At 44.4% G+C, this 19,017-nt stretch overlaps 1 protein-coding gene across 1 annotated transcript in view; it reads left to right on the top strand.

The window, feature by feature from the left end:
• The first annotated feature begins 9,793 nt into the window (after positions 1 to 9,793).
• The window catches only part of TCP11L2 (t-complex 11 like 2), a 41,462-nt gene continuing 32,238 nt past the window's right edge, over positions 9,794 to 19,017 (top strand). Inside the window, exons 1-2 of the mRNA XM_043562412.1 lie at positions 9,794 to 10,011; positions 18,438 to 18,622. Coding sequence (XP_043418347.1) covers positions 18,466 to 18,622 — 157 coding nt within the window. The 5' untranslated portion in view covers positions 9,794 to 10,011; positions 18,438 to 18,465. The remainder of the gene's footprint in view (positions 10,012 to 18,437; positions 18,623 to 19,017) is intronic.

Raw genomic sequence — 19,017 nt, forward strand, 5'->3', positions numbered from 1 at the left:
GCTAACAGGCTGAGGCGGTGTTTTCTTCACGGAGAGAGCAGATGTGCCTAAAGGCCCAGCGAATCATGCAAATGAGTGAAGTCAGCCACATGAGAGCCCCAGGGTCTGTGGCATGCAAATTCTGACAAAGTATATCTGGGGGCTGAAACCCACTCCTTACAATGCCCTCTACACCAAGCTTTTTTCAGTTCTGGGCCCGCGCAGAAATCTCTCAGCATGTCTGCCTCGATCTAGAAAATGCAGTGAACTGCTCATGTCATTTAGCAGGAACGATGAACCTCCCAGTCTGCATGTGGCACCAGAGTGAGCCGTTTACTGCCATTTTTGAAAACCGTAAAAACACCCTTGAAACAGTTTAAACCAATCCACGTTTTTAGCTAAGCAATACCAAGTTTCTTCCACATCAGTTAGGCCGACTTCAACCAAATTTTTCTACAGTAAATTTAACCCAAATAATGTGTCTATGGGCTTGCATCTAATCCATTGAGTTAACTTGAGAACTTTTTAAAAAAATTTTTTATTGTTCATTTATTTTTGAGAGACACAGAGACAGAGTGCGAGTGGGGGAGGGGCAGACACAAAACCAGAAGCCAGCTCCAGGCTCTGAGCTGTCAGCACACAGCCCGACATGAGGCTCAGACTCACCAACGAACCATGAGATCACGACCTGAGCTGAAGTCGGACACTTAACCGACTGAGCCACCTGGGTGCCCCAGCTTGAGAACTTCTTATCCCTGTCCCTCCTTAGGTACCACTTTCTCTGGGGAGCCCTGCCTGGTCCTCAGCTCTGCACTGTATGCTCCCCCATGGAGGCCTAGATTGACCTTTATTTGTGAAGGGACAATTTTCAAAAAGTTAAAAACGTGACTGTATAAAATGGCAGAAACATAAGGTTTAAAAAAAGTATTCATTTTATTAATTAAAGGGGTAGCCAGTAAAATGATAAAGCCAATTTAAGAGCATTTGAGCAACAGAGGTTTACATAAGTCATCACAAAGGCATTAAAAAAAAAATCTTAGAACAAGGTAAGTGGGTTAGGTACCAAGTTGGCTAATGTCTTACAGGGCAATAAGCAGGAACCTCTAGGGTCATCTCTTCTATGGAACAGAAATCATTTCATTCGTATTGGTAATAGACAAAAATCATCTGTGTTGTTACCAGTTTTCAATAAATTAATGTCTTCTTTTCCAAAATTGTAAAATATCTGAACCAATAGTAAATGGAAAGTCCAAAAAAGGTACACAGTGCTAGCAAATCGGTTAATCCTAGAATGGGTCTGCTCTACCACAACAGCACTATATTGAAAAGACATCCAATAATCTGTTTGACCTATTTCTTTTTTAATTTTTTTAACATTTCTTTATTTTTGAGAGACAGAGACAGCACGAATGGGGGAGGGGCAGAGAGAGAGGGAGACACAGAATCGGACGCAGGCTCCAGGCCCCGAGCTGTCAGCACAGAGCCCGATGCAGGGTTTGAACTCTCAAACTGTGAGATCATGACCTGAGATGAAGTCGGACGCTTAACCAGCTAAGCTACCCACGCGCCCCTTGTTTTGCCTATTGCTAAGGTTTTGGACAATGTTTGGGTACATATCTACATTTGGGGGGAATTGTTCTTCATATAGTGTGTATTATTATTAGCTACAAAGAGCATTTGCTAACCTCTACTGAGCACCAACTGTACCAGGCATGTGCATTTTCTCACGTGCTTAATACGAAGGAAAAGGCATCACTAATCACCCGTTTTACAGATGACACTGAAACTTAGCCAAATTAACCTGCCCCAAATCACTCAGCTTGTGAAGAGCGGGCATTAGAACCCTGATCTGCCTATTTGACTCTACGTCTGTGCTCTTAGCCGCTCATACCATTCGTCATAACTGTTCATAAAATAGCCCATTTATTTACCTGTATTTTCCTCTGGACTGTGAGTTTCATGAGAGCAAAGATCATGGTTTCTTGTTCATTGATATTTTCCTTGCACCTATTGATATCTAGCATATAGTAAGCACTCAATAAGTATTTCTTAAAATTAAATAGTACATGTAAACGCAGAGAATCAGATTCCAATTCTAATACATTTTTCATCAGCTCTTTCACCCTTCTCTTGTAATTAAAATATCAGTGACAGTCCTCATTTTCACCTTTTATTCTCATCGGTAATAATGTCCAGAACAATGGTTGGGGTGAAGTGCTTAACCAATATAGTCTTTATTCATTTATAGAATTGTTTATAAAACAAGCATTTGTTGAGTGCTTCCTACATGCCAGGCTTTCACTAGGCATGGTATAAATTGCTCCCCCACTAAAATGTAGCTTTATGAAATAGAATTGTGTCTTTTTCGTTTAACTTTTTTTTTTTAATCTCCAGTACCTGGCAGAGAGACTAAGGCATACTAGGCACTTAATCAGTAGTTGCTGATTGAATAAATGAATAAGTGTTGAAAGAGGGATCACTGCAAGCCCTAGGCATCTTCCTGGGTTATTTCTTGTGTGTCCCAATTAGCAAATATCCATCTAGAATGTAATTCACCTAATAAAATGCCATTAGATGTTAACTTTTAAAAGTATAAATGATTCTTTCTTACCTTTAATGAAATTTACCAAACTGTTCATCTGGTTTTTTCTCTGCTTGCTCAGAGATCCTTTCTCTTCCCTTCCCCTGCTCTGCTGGGTGTCTTGGGAGCAGGTGGGGGGGGGGGGAGGGATCCTGGATACCCCATTTCCCAGCCTCCCTTGCTAACTGGCTCCAGGCTAGGTTTGGCTAATGGTGGTCCTGGAGGGAGATAAGAAGGTGAGAAGAAAGGAGACACCTCTACTCCCGCCCCTACACCCGTCCCTCCTCCTCCCCTCAACCCTCAACCACCAACCATTGGAGGAAACCTCTCCAGTGGTGGCTTATCTCCTCTAGAGTTCTACTTTCTTCCCCTCAGTCCCTCCTTCTGTGATCTCCCCTCCCACTGGGCGGCCCCAACGCCCCGGCTCTGTTTTTGTCCCTTTGTTCCTTTAGCTCTAGGGATGGATGTAGCTTCCCACTGATTCTATAATATGGGTTGTTTCACCATTCCATAAGAGGACTTTTAGCTCTTCCTGTGTATAATTTCTGCTGCCTATGGAATTCCCTCAATTGAACTAAGTGGAATAGACTTGTTTTTCTGAAAGGATCCTGACTTACTGGTCTACTGAGTAGAGAATAGCAATATTCACATTGATATGTGAATATTGAGTGATTTGTTAGGCTCTCTCATTAGCTAAGTAAATGGCTCCTGTAAGCACCAACTTGGTGGATTCAAATTAGTTCCTTCGTATAGTTTTAAATCATCACATCTCATACCTTTAAGTTGCTCAGGACCAATTAAAACCGTAAATATTATAGCAGCAAATAAAAGAGTGTAATGATAGTAGCTATAGTTTATTGATCCATACACTGTACCTGGCACTCTACTCAACTCTTTATACATATTATCTCTTTTAATTCTCCAACAAACTGTGGGGTATGTGTTCTAGTCAAGATGCCTAATGGCAAATAATAGACACCGACTTTGAATAGACATCTCAAATGCTCCTTGGTAGTTCATGGAGTTTAGATGAAGGCTGAAAAACCAGGCTTGAGAAAGAACTAAAGGATATCACCCACAACTAAGACCACACCACAGGATGATCTGCTAAGGACTATCATTTGGGATGCTGGGCCATCAAAATAACAAATGGCCCCCACAATATCATTGTCCCCATTCAACACCTGAGCAGATAGAGACATATGTATAATGAATGCCACAACATGGCTATAAGCCCTCTGGTCTGCCTGAATCCAAAGCACTCCCTCTTTCCACCATACTACATTTGTTTTTTTATATATGGTTAGTTTGTACCTTAATTGATTTGCTCTTGAAAGTTTTGATCTACATAAACTTGTAAATTTTTAAATTTTTTTAACTTACAAATATAACCACTATAGCCTTCCTTTAAATAAGTAATTCGGTTTCAGCATTAATATCTATGTGTACACAGTTATGTTGTACTCAGCTTTTCAGGATTTGCTGATTATGTACATGCAGGTGAACTTGTAACATAAACAATGTCATGGCCAGGAATGCCTTATAATTGTCCTTTACTCCAGATTTTTCTTGTACTATATATATATGAAGCAGATTCATATATATGTATGAGAGAAACATAAACAGCTTCATATTATAGGAGAGTTGGCAGCAATCCATTCTCCTTGCTTTCTGGAAAACACAAGCACCCTTCTAGAGTAATGGAATGTGATTATAAATACTTCAGGCACTTAGTTGATACAGAGCTGGTATGCTTGTTGACATGTCGTTATGGAAATTAGATAATTATGTCACCAATGGGTAATACGTTGCATGTGATACTGCACGCGCGCGTGTGTGTGTATGTATACGTGCATGTTTGTAGAGTAGCCATGAAATGAGTTCTGGTTTCTATTCTTGACCTGCCAATTCAGTGAGTCACTGAATATCTCTTTGGTCAGTCATAAACCCTCAGTGCCCTCATGTAATACCTTCCAGTAGGACACAAAGGAACTCAGGTAAAAGCTACAGACATCAGAATGTCCAGGGCTTTAATTTTTTATCCTCAAAAGGTAGTATAATTATTTAAGACTCATACCACTTTGGGAAAGAATGCCTGTCCACTTTACCATCAAAAGAAGAAAAGCCTTAGAGGTCACGTGTTGGGGCACAATATGCATTTTTAAATGCAAGTAAACTCCATGTACCTGGACTATCTAAGAATTGGACTTGAAGGGAAAACCCTAAAAAGTAGTAATTTTTACTTTCACAGCAGAAATAATTTTGACATACCATAGTGAGGGGCCTTTTGTAAGCATATTCCTTTCTATAGTTGATATGAAAAGTTCCATATCTTATCACGACTTTTAAAAATAGGAATAAGATAAATATGTATTGGGTAGTGTTCATAGCTCACCACCACTAAGGTATATTTAAGAGGACATACAATGATCATCGTATAGCTGTGTGAATTATAGAGCAAAGAGTGAATAAATACATTCTCAGTGTAAAAGAAATAAGCCATTTGTATGTATATAGAATAAATCAGGAACATCTCCCAACTTACTTCCTAAACAGTTTGGAGGGTAACTTTTTAGTCCATTTCCATGCATTTTATAAATACAGAATAGACACATGTTCTCTCACGTACAAGCTCTCCCTTAAGCAGAAATGGTATCAATCCCACAATCATTGTTCTGTAACTCATGTCTTTATGTTAAACAGTCTGTGTAAGGAGACACATCTCTTAATCCTTTCCTTCAGTCTCCTGGGTTTTGCCTCTTACTTTAGAAGTTCTTCCTGTACCCCACTGGTATTCCAATTTATTTTTAAGGTGGGGGCGTGAGTGTTCATCTGTGGTTGAATGGACTAGGCAGGCACTTAGAGAATGACAGCCTGCTGGCCCAGAGGTGGGGCAAAGACAGTGGCTGTCTTGGCCAGGGCTCTGTGCCAATACCTCTTTGGTTTCTCAGAGGTGCTCCTTAGAGCCTCACCTCACCTCGGCCCCTCCCACTCCCTGCCCAGCCTTGTCTTCAGTTCTGGTCCTCACTCTCTTTGCTTTCCAGGGGACAGAAGTGTTTTCCAGGTAAGTGAAGGGGGCCCATGGAGGGTGAACAGGGACAGGTGCTTTCTAAAAATGCTTTTCCTTTTAGTATGTGAGAGGAGAGGGTCTGGGTCTGTATCTAGATGTGAGGGTGCAAGCAATTGAAGTGAGAAGCAACCTCCAATTTTATACTGATTCAGTTCAGAGAAGTCAGGGGGAGAACTGTTTCTGGTGCTTTGGAAACTTAATCAAGCACCAACATTTTGATAAACCATCAAAACTGCTCAACGATCTAAATCTCCTTTATCTTTAAGACCAAAAGAAAAAGAATGACAAAAGTCGATGAGAAGATGTGGTCAAATGTTGAACATTTAGTCACCAGTTTATATCAGTCAAATTGTTTTTTCTTCTTTCTACTTTCTACTGTCTTTCCCCCCAACCCTTACTGCTTTTTAGTCCTTCCTAGCACCTTAGGATGGACAGGGGAGACCAGGGCTCTGACTGAGTGGTGGCTCAGTCAGATGAGCGTCTGACTTTGGCTCATGATCTCACAGTTTGTGGGTTCGGGCCCCGCGTTGGGCTCTATGCTGACAGCTCAGAGTCTGGAGCCTGCTTCATGTTCTATGTCTCCCTTTCTCTCTGCTTCTTCCCCACTCACACTGTCTCTCAAAAATAAATAAACATTAAAAAAATTTTTTTGAAAGATGGACAGGGGAGAGAAAAAGAGATGGGATTCCATGTAATCGATTTTTCTACTACAGTGGAGTCATATCTTATGTGAGGAGGTTAGTTTCCAAAGGGAGAACCTAAGGTCAAAATCAGGCGCAGTCAAAATTATCTTTCGTAGGTCCTTTGGTGGGCCATAGGTCCTTTGGTGGTCCTTTGGTGGGCCAGTTTTGTTTTGTTTTGTTTTGTTTTGTTTTGTTTTGTTTTGTTTTGTTTGCCTGTGGCATTGAAACAGATATGTTTCTTCAACTGAGCACTAGAGAAAATAATTGATTTGCATTTGGGAACAGGTGAATGGGAAGTAAGTACCTTTAAACTCTAGACTGATGTTCCATGGGGTGAAATCAGGACCAGCTACATAATTTGCAAGGTCCACTGCAAAATGAAAATGTGGGCTCTTTATTGAAAAATTGTGAAGAATTTCAAGATGGCAGCAGCAGAGCATTAAACTAAGTATAGGGCTCTTTCAAGTGTAGAGCTTTGTGCATAGGCACAGTTTGAGACACCCAGGAAGCCAGCCCTGGGTAAAAAGCTTGGAACCTAATGTGAAGCTTGGAAACTGAGATCAACTCAGGAAGAGAAGCCTCACGACTCCCATGGAGAGAACAAGGGGCAAAATCACTGCCAGTGTTCAAATTATTCTGTCCTGCGCCCTGCACCCTGTCCTATCTGAGCACATATAGTTGAATTTACATGATGCTCAGTCAGCACAAGATGCAGAGCCACAATACAAGGTAAATGGTTGAGACGTTGCAAGTCCATATTAAAATTACATTTGGGGATTTTCTGATTTTTTTCAAGGACTCGCTATAATTTAAAACTCAGATTTAAGATGTGTAAAAAGAAAATGAGTATTTCTATGTCTCCATCCAGCAATAATTTTCATCAGCCCTTAGTCATGTGCCAAAGGCAACAGAACAGATTTAGACTATTGTGTAATTTGTAGGTGACAAACCAACTGCATTACTATGAACTTTCTAAGTTGTTCCAAAAGGAACGTTAGAAAAAATCAGGTGTGAAAATAAAAAATGTAATTTACTAAAGAGGTTGCCTCTGACCTTTTTTTTCCAGAAGGTCGTGAACATAATCTGAGCAAGGAGAATTTTATTCTATGACTGCCTGAACTCTCTGAGCAAGAATGTGAAACAAGCCTCATTTTGAAGGGAACTGCCTAATATTTTATAGTACTATATTTTTTCAAAGTGTCTTTTATGTGCCAGCCCGTATGAGGGCAGCTGGCCAGGTAATTGACCAAAAGGTTTCCAGAGAGCAAGTTATTTAATGTCAAAGTAGCAGTAGATTGTACTTCCAGGATATTTCCTCTCTGAGCTTGGGTGTCTGATGTTACCCCGCCCTGTCTACCTTAAGGCTCTCACCCCAGCACATGCCGAAACTTGACTCATCTGCTTTGACAAAAAATTGCTTCCTTGTGGCTTTGAGAAGTATGTATTTGAGCTTTAAAATAAGTGCCAAGCCTAGGGTCAGGCAGCTGGTCACCCAGGTAGACTGGACAACTTTCCTGACTCATGCTCACCTGCTCCAAGTTATGTAAAAACACAAAAACAACACTCATCAAGCACCTATCAAGCTAACAAAAGAAGCAAAACCACAATGCGTCATTGTCACAGTGCCCAAAAATTGGGAAAATGTTTTTGGCTAATCTATTGTGGAGTTTTTAGGTGGTGATGGCGGTTGTTGAGTAGCGGTTACTATTTGGCAAGAATCGAAATCAGAGCCTTCTGTCATCCTGACTGCTGATTCCAACAAACAATATAAAAATGAGCATGTTCACAAGAATGAATCTATGGGTGGAAACAGCATTCTCTCCTTAATCTCTTGGTTTGTATCAAGTTATATAATTTAGAAGAAGGGAGGAGAGAGTGGCATAAGGAGACACAAATACAAGTTTATAGATATCAGCCAAGTTTGTTCAGAGTGATTTGTCTAATAGTTTCAATAACTAACACTGACTAGACTTACTGTGTACAGCTCTACGCACTTCACATGCTTTATCTTGTTCCATCCTCACCATAACCGGATGAGATAGTTATCATTGTTATCCGTTGACCAAGATCTCACGGGTAGTTAAGTCAGAGCCAGGGTTGAACCCAAAACAAGTCCATGTTGTAACACCAAATTATTCCATCTAGGATAACTGGCCTTTTTTTTTTTTTACATTTATTTGTTTATTTTTGAGGGGGGATGGGCAGACAGAGGGGGGATGGGCAGACAGAGAGAGAGAGAGAATCCAATCGGTTTGTTTGTTTTTGAGTGGGGGGAGAAAGAGGGAGGAGGGGCAGAGAGAGAGAATCCCCAGCAGGCTCTTTGCTGTCAGCACAGAGCTGGTCCCTGGGCTCAATCTGGTGAGATCATGACCTGAGCCAAAATCAAGAGTCAGAAGCTTAGCCGCTTAGCCCACTGAGCAGCCCAGGAGCCCCAAGGATAACTTTCTATCCTCCTTTAAAATGTTGCTTGTCTGGTTCAGTTTTGCCTCCACAATTCGGACATGATTTCAGCACGAAATTGAAATACTTCAGCCTATGCAAAATTCACTGCATGACACTATATCCCAAGCAATGCCAATTTACAGAAGACACAGTGGCTTTTATGGCTGCGGTTGGGGGAATGTTGTTTCTGTATATCCTGAAGCACATCCACAAGAACTAAACAGAGCCCACCCTGGGACTGTTTATTTACATTAACCCTTGTCGAACAGAGAGGTGCTGCCAAGCACTCTAGAGGAAGTGAGATGCTTTATCTTTTGCGTGCACACGAAGTTTACGTCTTTAGAGAGCCTGGGTGGGTGTGACTCCCAAAAGCTAATCTTTCAGTCCAGCCATATGCAAATCTGGGCCGGTGTTTATGTGGAGGTGCAGACACAAACGTAGGTGACACGGCTGGTTGCTGACGCGCGTGGGAGCGCACTTGCCCTGTTGTCTATTGGCTTGTGCTGTGCGGAAGGCGTGATGGTGGGCACCCAATCTGGATCGCCCCGTCTAGATGAGGGGTGTTCGAGTAGAAGTTCCACCCCGCGAGGGTAGCTAGTACCATTATCCACGCAGGTGCGCCCGGGGGCCAAAACAGTCCTGCGCTTCTCGGGAGGAACCACGAGTAGATCAGCGCGCAGCCTCGCCCCGCCCCAACATCCCGCTCCGCCCCGCCCCGGACTCCCCTTCCTAGGCCCCGCCCCCCAGCTCCCGACAGCTCCGCCTCCATCTCCGGGAGCTCCCAGTGGCACGGCTGCCCCAGTTCCGTAAACACTTTTCTCCCCGCCCCTAGCAGTTCCCCGGACTGCACCACTTGAAGCCCGTGGGGGGGGGCCCGTTTCCTCTGGCATGCAAAACACCGTCAATCCAAGCTCTTCTCGACCTCTTTCATGCGAACGTGAGGAAAAATGTTCGGTAGTAAATCAAATCTGTCAGAGATCTGCTATCGGAGCCTGAAGTGACTTGGATTTCCCCCTCTCCCGTGGTCCGTCTTCCCCCTCTCGCCGGTTACACTGCTACGCCTAGGCTGACTCTTCGAAGTCCCTCCCGGCCCTTTAAATACCGCGTGGGGGGGAGGGGGGCGGGGAGGTTGGGGGTTGTTGGACTGGTGAGTTTTCAAGGTGTTTGAGCGGTGTTCGGTGAGGGGACACCCAGAGATCCTTGATCCAGGCTCACTCAGTCGCCTTTCTCCTCCGCCTGTCTCCGCGCCAGACCCGGTGCGTATCCATCCCGGGGGAGGGGGTCGCGGGTTCTGAGGTGCCGGACCCGGGTCGGTGGACGAGGACATCTCGCCACAGGGCAGCCGAGGGCCTCCCCCAACCCACCTCGGAACTCTGTCCTGGGACGCCGGTGCCAGGGGGCGTTAAAGTCCCGCTTCTTGCTCCCCCCCGTCTCCTTGTTTGACCTCAAACCGCCATCCCGCGTGGGAGCGGGGAGCGGGTACAGAGTGGCCGCGGCGGGTGTCAGAGTGGCCGCGGCGGGTGTCAGGGTGGCCGCGGGCTTCGGGCCCCGGAGGCTGCGGGGTCGCGACCGCTTGGCCGCCGTTTACAACCTGCTGGATCCGTGCCAGCGACCGCGCTGCGAACAGCTTTCCACCATCCGGGCCCGGGCAAGGTGCCCGCCTCGCCTGCGACCCCCTGCCCATCTGGGGTGGGCGAACCGGGCCGCGGTGGGGGCTGGGCGCGGCTCGAAGCGTGTGTTTGGGGTTTGTTGCCGGGGTTTCCCAGGCACTCTGCTCGGCCTCCGCCGTCCCCTCCCCCAAGGGTTTGTTTTGACAGGAAGCGTGCTGCTGGAGGGAAGGGGGGGCTGGAGGATTGGCCTGGGGGTGCGCAGACTCCTGGGGCGTCCCTCTACGGTCAGTTGGGGGAAGAGGCGGGAGATGCCAGTCGGGCCCGGGCTCGAACCCCTGGCCTCTCGGGGATGGCTTGTGCTTCCCCAAACTGCTCCTCTGGGTGGCTCCACGGGGTGGGTGGACGGACAGCGCAGATTGGAGGTGGCACGTGGACGAGCATGGTTACGTGTTTTCGTTAGTATTTGGAAAAGCTGTTCCATTAAAGGAGCGATTTCACAATGATCTAAAGTTTCCTTTTAAAATAAAAGTATTCAAATGCAAAAATCTAGTCAACATAGCAGTGATTGACAAATTAGGGCAGAGGTGTGGAAACAGGCGTCAACAGTGGTACCCAAATGACTGAAGTTTGGGAAATAATTATCTTAGGTGGTTGTTCTGTTACATTAACCTGGAGAAACCAGACAAGTTGTCCTTGTCCCCAGTGGGCCCCTCAGCCCCCAAGATTCCTATGGGCCCCATGGTCTCCAGCCCAGCCAGAGACCTTGCTCTTTGCTACCATAACCAGGTTATCGCTGTGGTTCCCACTTTAGGAGGCTCCGTGCCTGCCTTTTCCTCTTGCCTCCAGGGATTTCATCCATCATTCTGGCAGCCGGTGGAGGTTGCCTCACATGCAGTGGCCCAGGGCTGAAGATACCCAGTCACATGTGGAAGCAGCTTCAATGCCATTTTGTGAGGGGTTGGGGCCCCCAGAGGAGGAAGCACAGGTACTAAAACAGGCCAGCCAGGGGTGTGAGGAAAAGTGTTTCCAAGTGTGAACAGTGCCTAGAAATCCTTCCCCCGATGCTGTAATGTTATGTGTTGCGTGAACATCTGTTTTCTTAGACAATGACTGGCTTGTTGGCTTTTATCTAGCTCTTTGTTGGCTCTAATTTGATGAAGACCAGCATTCTGTAGCTGAATGGAGCAGGAACCTATCTCTCTGCTCTGTGGTTTATGCCTTGCTGCATATGAATAACTTTTTAGCACTGCTGGCTGGGCCTGGTTCTAAAGCAGCGTTTTGCAAAAGATGGAGATGTTCCATACCATCTACAATTTTTTTTTTCCTTCAGAGCCCAGTCTTATTCCTCTGACTCCTTGCCCTTTACTACACATATGTGAATGCCTGTCTTTGCGTTTGACCTTGATCTGGTCTTCAAGGATGACATCCACTAGATAGTTCATGAAATTTCTCATTTACACCACCCAACCTTAGCTGGATGGTCTCCATTCCTCATACAGGGCGCTGTTGGAAAATCTGTGTAGTTCACCTCAAAATGTTTTTGATACTAGTTGTAAGCAGTTAAGACTTCTGATGATAATTTGAGTTTTAACTAGGGATTTTGCAGTGCTTAAAGAACGGCTCCCTGATAGAGGATTTTCCTTTACTCTAGTGGGGTGGTTGAGAATTGTTTTGGATAATAGACTCTTTCAGTGATGCCCTTCATGGTATAGCACTTTGAGCAGCCACCCCGGGGTAAGGTCAGCTCGTTACCACATATGTAAGTGTCCACGTGGTGTTGGGTAGATCGATTTGGCAGACTGAGAATGGAAAGAATGAACAACACACTACATTTTGTCCAGCCATCCTAGAGTGGTAGAAAGCATGGGCTTTAGGGATCCATGGCCTCGATTAGAGTTGTGCCTCTGCCACTGCTGTGACCCCTAGAGCAAGTAATTTAACTTCTCTGAGCCTCAGGTTCTTATATATAAAATAGGGATAATAGCAGTACCTTAGCTAGCAAGGTTATAATGAAGATTCAAGGAGATAAAACACTTCAAATGCTTATGGGGGCTGGGACATAATAAGCACACAATAGCTATTAGCTCTGATTGTTATTATTTGTTATCAATGAGCATTAAGAGAATGGAAAAACACAATGTAAACCTTGCTTTAAGCTCTGGAACTGTAAGTCTCTGCTGGTTTGAATTATTGGTGCCTGGAAAATGTGTTTGGAATTGGAAAGGGGAGACAGCCCTTCCTGTAAGCAGCTTAAAATTTAGTGGGGAGCCAGTTATGTAAACAGCAACTATAGTACTTTAAGTGACTGCATAATGGGAATATGAGCAATGTGAGTGAGGCAGGAGAGAAGGAAAACCTAAGTGGTAATATGAATAGGAGTGTGGCCTAATTTGTTCATCAACGATATTCCTTGAGCTCCCCCTCTATCCCAGGAAGTGTTCCTAGCTCTAGTTGGCTGATTTAGATGGAGTGGGGATATCAGGGAAGGTCACTTTGAAGTTGTAACATTTAATTTCAAATCTGAATGACAACAAGGAGCCAATCACATGGAGATCGGGGAGAACATGCTGGGGCGGGTGTAAGGGGGCGCAGGATGCGGAGAGACTCTAGCAGGTGCAAATGTTCCAGAATGGGGAGTTTGGCAGGTCTGAGGAACCTGAAGAAAGCCGTTGTGTCTGTGGCAGGAAGGGTTAGGGGGAGAGTGATACGGGGATGAGGTGGGTAGAAGCCGGATCACAGAGGAATATAAACCATTGCCAGGAAACTTCTTAAGAAAAGGGAAACCACCTGGAGATGAGCTCTTAAAAGGGATGATTTATTTTGCCTCTTCTGAAGGGCTCTGGCCTATTTCCTGTTTTATTCTCTAGGCACTGTTCAAGAAGGACATTGGGACAAGTCTGTCTAGAAGAGCTTTTGTAATAGAGTGGTATCTAAGCTATCCCAGCAGTGGGAACAATCAAAATCTAAAAACTGCAGGAGCCCAGACTGTTCTGAATTAGACTTGAAGTTTTGGTTTAGTACTTCTCTTTTAATTTTCCGCTTGGAAATAATTTCAGACTCACAGAAAAAGTTGTAAGAACTGTACAAAGAACTCCCTATCATCTACCTTTTGCTCATAATCACCTGTTAACATGTTGCTGCAGTGCTTTATTGTTTTCTCTTTTTCTCTCTCGTTAAATTAGTTGAGAGAAAGTTGCAAACATCATGGCCTTTAATTCCTGAATATATAATCACAGTACATGTATCAACTTCAGTAAATTAACATTGTTACACAGACAGTAGGTTCAGGTATTGTTACCTGCTGTCATTTGACCCAGTAATAGCATTTTTTTTCCCTCTGGTACAGGATCCAGTCTGGGATCATCTGTTACACTCAATTATCAAGTCTCTTTTCATCCGGAACATGTCCTCAGCCTTTCTTTGTTTTTATGACATTGACATGTTTGGAAATCATAATCTCTTCTAGTGGTAATAAAATAATAGTTGGCTGTCAAGCACTTACTAGGAGCTCAAGTACTTGACATAGACTATTTCAGTTCATCTTCACAACAATTCTACGAGGCAGATGTATTAATATCCCCACTTTGCAAATGGCAAACCGGAGTTCCCTCTCTCCAGTCAGTAAATATCAAGCATCAGGATCAAGAACCCAGACCACCTGACTCCAGAGCCAGTGTTCTTGCCTCTTGGACGTGGACATTTGCGTTGTCACTGGTGGATCTTTATAATCCTGAACCCATGCAGGACCATTTGCAGATGAGTCTGCTACAAAAAGGAAATAAAGAAGTGAAGTTGGTAGTGTGGACACAGGCTAAGGAATCAACCCATTTCGCCTCCATCTGTGGTGGGACAAAGGACTGTCCCCTTCAGGTTCTTGCACCCATTTCCCTCCTCTCTAAAATGTCAGTGGTCATATTGCCATTCATTCAACAATAAATGTCTAAGTGTCTGCTGCATCCCAGTCATTGGTCTTGGAAGGAATTCCATAATATTGAATTTATTATTATTAAATGAAGAACAGTGCAATGAAAAATGTGATTATTCTCCTTGATGGTGACCCACTGTAGTATTGGAGGCTGTGCTTGGAGTTATACGCTGCTTTCACCTTTGACTTTACCTTTGGCCAGTAAGTAAATCCTGCAGGTAGGATGAGATGTGGTGTTTCTGAAAAGCTGTGTGGTTTGCTTGTAATTCCCGGTGGTGAAGTTTAAGTAGATCTAAGTTTGTCGGTATGAGAAGCATTACCTCTCTTAAAGAAATAGACTGGTTTTATTATCACTGTTGTAAGAATCCAAAATAGTTTTTAAAGCAGTCTAATTACCCTCAAGGCCTTTTGAGTCAAGTAGCTTTGTCCCCAGATGACTTATATGGAAACCCGAGACCAAGAAAAGTAAGAACAGATGTGAAGGAACTTGCAGAAGACCATTTACACTGGGATGGGCCATTTGCTTTTAGCTTTTGTATTTCAGACAAGCGCAAAAGTTCTGTCCTGGGTTAACTAGCAGTGTTATTTTATCATCATGGGATAAAACAGTTCTCCCCTCTAGAGTAGTTTTTAATGCCTGAAACAATGATGATAGTAACAAGAAAAAAATGCAAATAATACTAATAATAGTCATCATCTGTATCCAGTTTTCTCTGTGTCAGCCACTGTTCCAAGCACTCTACGTATACTGACTAAATGAAGTCTCACGCTTGCCCTATGCATTAGGTGTTATTAGTATGCCTTAAGAAAACAGCAGTTTCCTTATAGAATAATAATGGGCATTTGGGCTTCAAAGAAAAGCTTCTCCTTGGATGCACTAAAGCCCATTTGTGCTGTGGAGGCTTCTGCCAACCAAACAAGAGTTTCTAAACATTTTGAAGCTTTTATTTTATGTTTTCTGTTGCATCCCCTGTGCCAGAAACTCTACTTCCAGTGAATTGTTGGAAGGAAGCATAGTTGCACATTAAGTATGTCTGCTGTAAGCACATTTAATGTCTGAGAACTTCCGGTGAAGCCTCATGGAACTCTGGGTTTATAGCATTTTAGCAATTCCTAGTTGAAAGGGACCTTATAGCCAGCCCAACCTGCTCAGAAAAATGAGGTGAAGAGAGCCGATGTGATGTGCATAAAGTCACACAGCAAATTAATGACAGACCCAAGCCTCAGACTCTAGACTTACAACTCCTAGCCTACATCTTTTTATTTTTGAACCTTTGTACTTTGCTGCCTTGTTAAACACAGTTAAGGAACCTACAAAGTGTGCTGTTCGGCTGGAGTAGAAAGATGAAATGGACAGTTATAACTATTAACCTAGTTCATAAATTCCAATGGATGAAAGCTTTTATTCACCTTTACTTGGAAAAACAGCCAACGTGAAGGAAAATTAAGAGCAGAGCGTACAGAGCACAGTTGTTATAGTGGAATGGCTGCAAAAAATAATAAGATGGAAACCAAGTTTAAGATAAATAAGAGCGTGGCCAGGACCAGGGAATATTGAGTCTTACACCTAATAAAGAAAGTTTAGGTGGTAGGTTCCCTGCTCCAGTGCTTGAACTTTCACAGCACAAGGCCTGCAAGTGTGTGAGATCAGTTTGCGAATGTGCTGGTTGAAGCTGTACCAAATGGGATTCAATGATTCCGATTCAGCTGACACCAAGTGAATACTTGTCGCGTACTTGACACTGGCGATGGACGAGACACAGTCCCTGCCTTATTAAGGAGAGTCAGAAGTAGCCATGGGAGGAAAATAACTGTACAAGGGACTCAGCTCTGTCGTGGAGATACGGGACGTGTGTTGCAGATGTACAAAGAAGAGTGTCTGTCATTCACTCTGGCCAGAGGGTAAAGGCTTCCTGAGGAAGGTAGCATTTTCAAGAAATGCCATCAGTGAGACATAAAATGTTGGCAGAGAGAGAGAGAGAGAAATCTAGAGGGAAGGGCAAGTATTCCATTTAGGATTGGGGTTTGGTGGCAGTGGAAGAGTTAGGGCAGATCCCTTTCTTCTGTCCTCTATTCCCTTCCCCCCAGCAGATGGGAATTAAAGCTCAAATAGAAATGGGGCGCCTGGGTGGTTGGTCAGGCATCCGACTTCTGCTCAGGTTATGGTCTCACAGTTTGTGAGCTCGAGCCCTGCATTGGGTTCTCCACTCTCAGCACAGACCCTGCTTTGGATCCTTTCTCCTTCTCTCTCTGCCCCTTCTCTCTCTCTCTCTCTCTCTCCCTCTCTCTCTCTCCTCTCCGTCAAAAATAAACATTAAAAAAACAAAAAACTCAAGTAGAATCTAGCTTGCCTGTGGTAAAGGAGGTTATTTCCCCACCGGAGTTGCAAGGGTCCAGGTTATCTTATAGCCTGTGTTCGTGGTAGTTGGCGTTGGGACCCTAGGATAAGGCAACTATCTCTACATGGTAGCTTCCTGGCGGCTTCACTCAACTCCTGGCACAGTCAGCCTCCAATTAGCGCTTTTCTGTTTGTGAAAATGATGGGCCGAGCAAGGGCACACTTTTACAACTGGCAGGGCTGAAGAAAGTTGTTTAAGGGAGGCCAGGGGCAAATGCCCTTGGGCATTTGACCTTTTAATAAGTCCCTCTCAGGTTCATCCTTGTCTCTGTTACCACACACGGGATAAAAAAATGGCACCATGTCTCTCAACAAAGGCTAGATTCCCCCATAGTCCCATGCGGCCTCTCCTTGTGCTTCAGCAATGCCTTGTTTCCCGTTTTCTCATGTTCTGGCCTCTGCCACACACAGGTGTAGGTGACTGTGACTGGACTTCAGAGACAGAGGAGTAGGACCCTGTCTCTTTCATTCACTGTTACCTTTCCCTGTGCTGCTACACAGTGCGCACTCAATATATATAAGGAATCATTTGAAGAAACTGCTCAGGATTTCCAGACATACTGTGTGCAGCCGTGGTTTCAAGTTCTTGCAGCTTTCAAAGCTCTGTATACCTCATTGCCTGGGCTGGTTCAGATTTAAAGAGACTCAGTGAATCCTTACTATCATTACTGTCTATTCAGGATTTGAGGTGCCTTCCTCCTCGGGCCCAAGTTTCCTCTCTGTTTCAGCTAACGCCACACATATCAGAGCCAGTGCCTGCTGGGCTTTAGTTGAGCCTCCTGGGCTTAGGCCGGGTATCCCATGTGCCCAGAATCCCCTTTCTAGAGGGTGACTGGGCCCAAGTGCCCTGCCTTTGTCTGGGAGGCAATCTGATGTTCCAGAACAGCACTGGATGTAGATAGAGTCAAGGGACTGGTTTTATGGCATGGTAAGTTCCCTTGTCCCGAAGTCTGTTCCACCGACCTGTGAATCAGGATCTTTGATGCCTGTTTGTTCATGGGGTGGTAGTGGGTCCTTAGTTGACTGTCAAATGCAGACCCAGGGTCAGGCTTTAGTCTTTATATGATGGCAGTCCATGGGAAAATGGAGAACGTGCAGACTTGCCAGCCAGAGATTTTAATTAGTCTTCTCCCTTCCCCAAGGGGCTCATAAGGAACCAAAGAGGCTGATTTCAAAACTATTTTATTTAAAACAAAGCCAAAGGAACAGTAAGAATAGCTAAAATTTGAGTGCCGTGCTAAGTACTTTATTAAGATTAATCCTGTTTAATCTTCAAGACTGAACCCTATAAATTCAGTCTTTCAGCCCAGTTTTACTCATGAGGTAGGTGGATAAGTAAGTGACTTTCCCAAGGGCACATGGCAAAAGACAGCACCAGCTTCTAACCTAGGTGGTCTGTCTCCAGTGCCCCATCCTCTCATACTCTTAACTTGCCATGTTTTAGCAACCCAGGAAGAGAGAGATTGTGTGTCTTCTGTACACTTTTAAGGGATCTGTTATTGCTGAGAGCTGCTCCTCATTCACACTGCATATGTCCTGAGTAAGTTCCCACTCAGGGCTATGGGGTCCCTTTTCTGGAAGGCAGTCTTGGTGGCCTGGCCGGGCTGCTGTGGGAAAGGAGAGGTTATCTTCTGGGGCCTTTCCAACACTGTGACACGTGTGGGCAAAGCTGTCTATGTTGGAAGAAGCATCCGTGATGCTAGTGGAAGCCCCACAGAGTGTTGACACAGGGTCTGTTTGTCTATGCAGGTGTTATCCCACACTCGCGTGACACAAAATGCCCTTCAATGGTGAGAAGCAATGTGTGGGTGAAGATCAGCCAAGCGATTCAGACTCTTCCCGGTTTTCCGAAAGCATGGCTTCCCTCAGTGACTCTGAGTGCTCCAGGCAGAGTTTTACGAGCGACTCTTCCAGCAAATCCAGCTCTCCTGCTTGTAAGCTGACGGGGAGCAGGGGCTAGGGGTGGCCGAGGGGAGGTGGTTCTAGACACGTGTGCTGGATTTTAAAACTCCTAAATGAATGAGAGCAAAGTATAGACTCCCCCGGTTTCTAGATGTCCCATAATAGCACTGCAAAGGCAGAAGTAAGTAGCCACTAACGTTTACCACCTAACCATTTTTATTTTCATTACAGTCTCCGATATGCTTTGCTTTGACTATAAATCAGGTCCATAAACCCCACCTGTCTTTTCTCTTAAGCAGTGGAAAGCCACTCCCTCTTGGGATCACTTCTTGGACACATTCAAGGATAAATTCAAATTGGTCTTCTCTAATCATTGCTGATTTAAATGAAAGGAAACTTGCCCCAATTCAAGGGTCAGGCAGGAAGT

This window comes from Prionailurus bengalensis, chromosome B4, assembly GCF_016509475.1.
Source record: "Prionailurus bengalensis isolate Pbe53 chromosome B4, Fcat_Pben_1.1_paternal_pri, whole genome shotgun sequence".
NCBI lineage: Eukaryota > Metazoa > Chordata > Mammalia > Carnivora > Felidae > Prionailurus > Prionailurus bengalensis.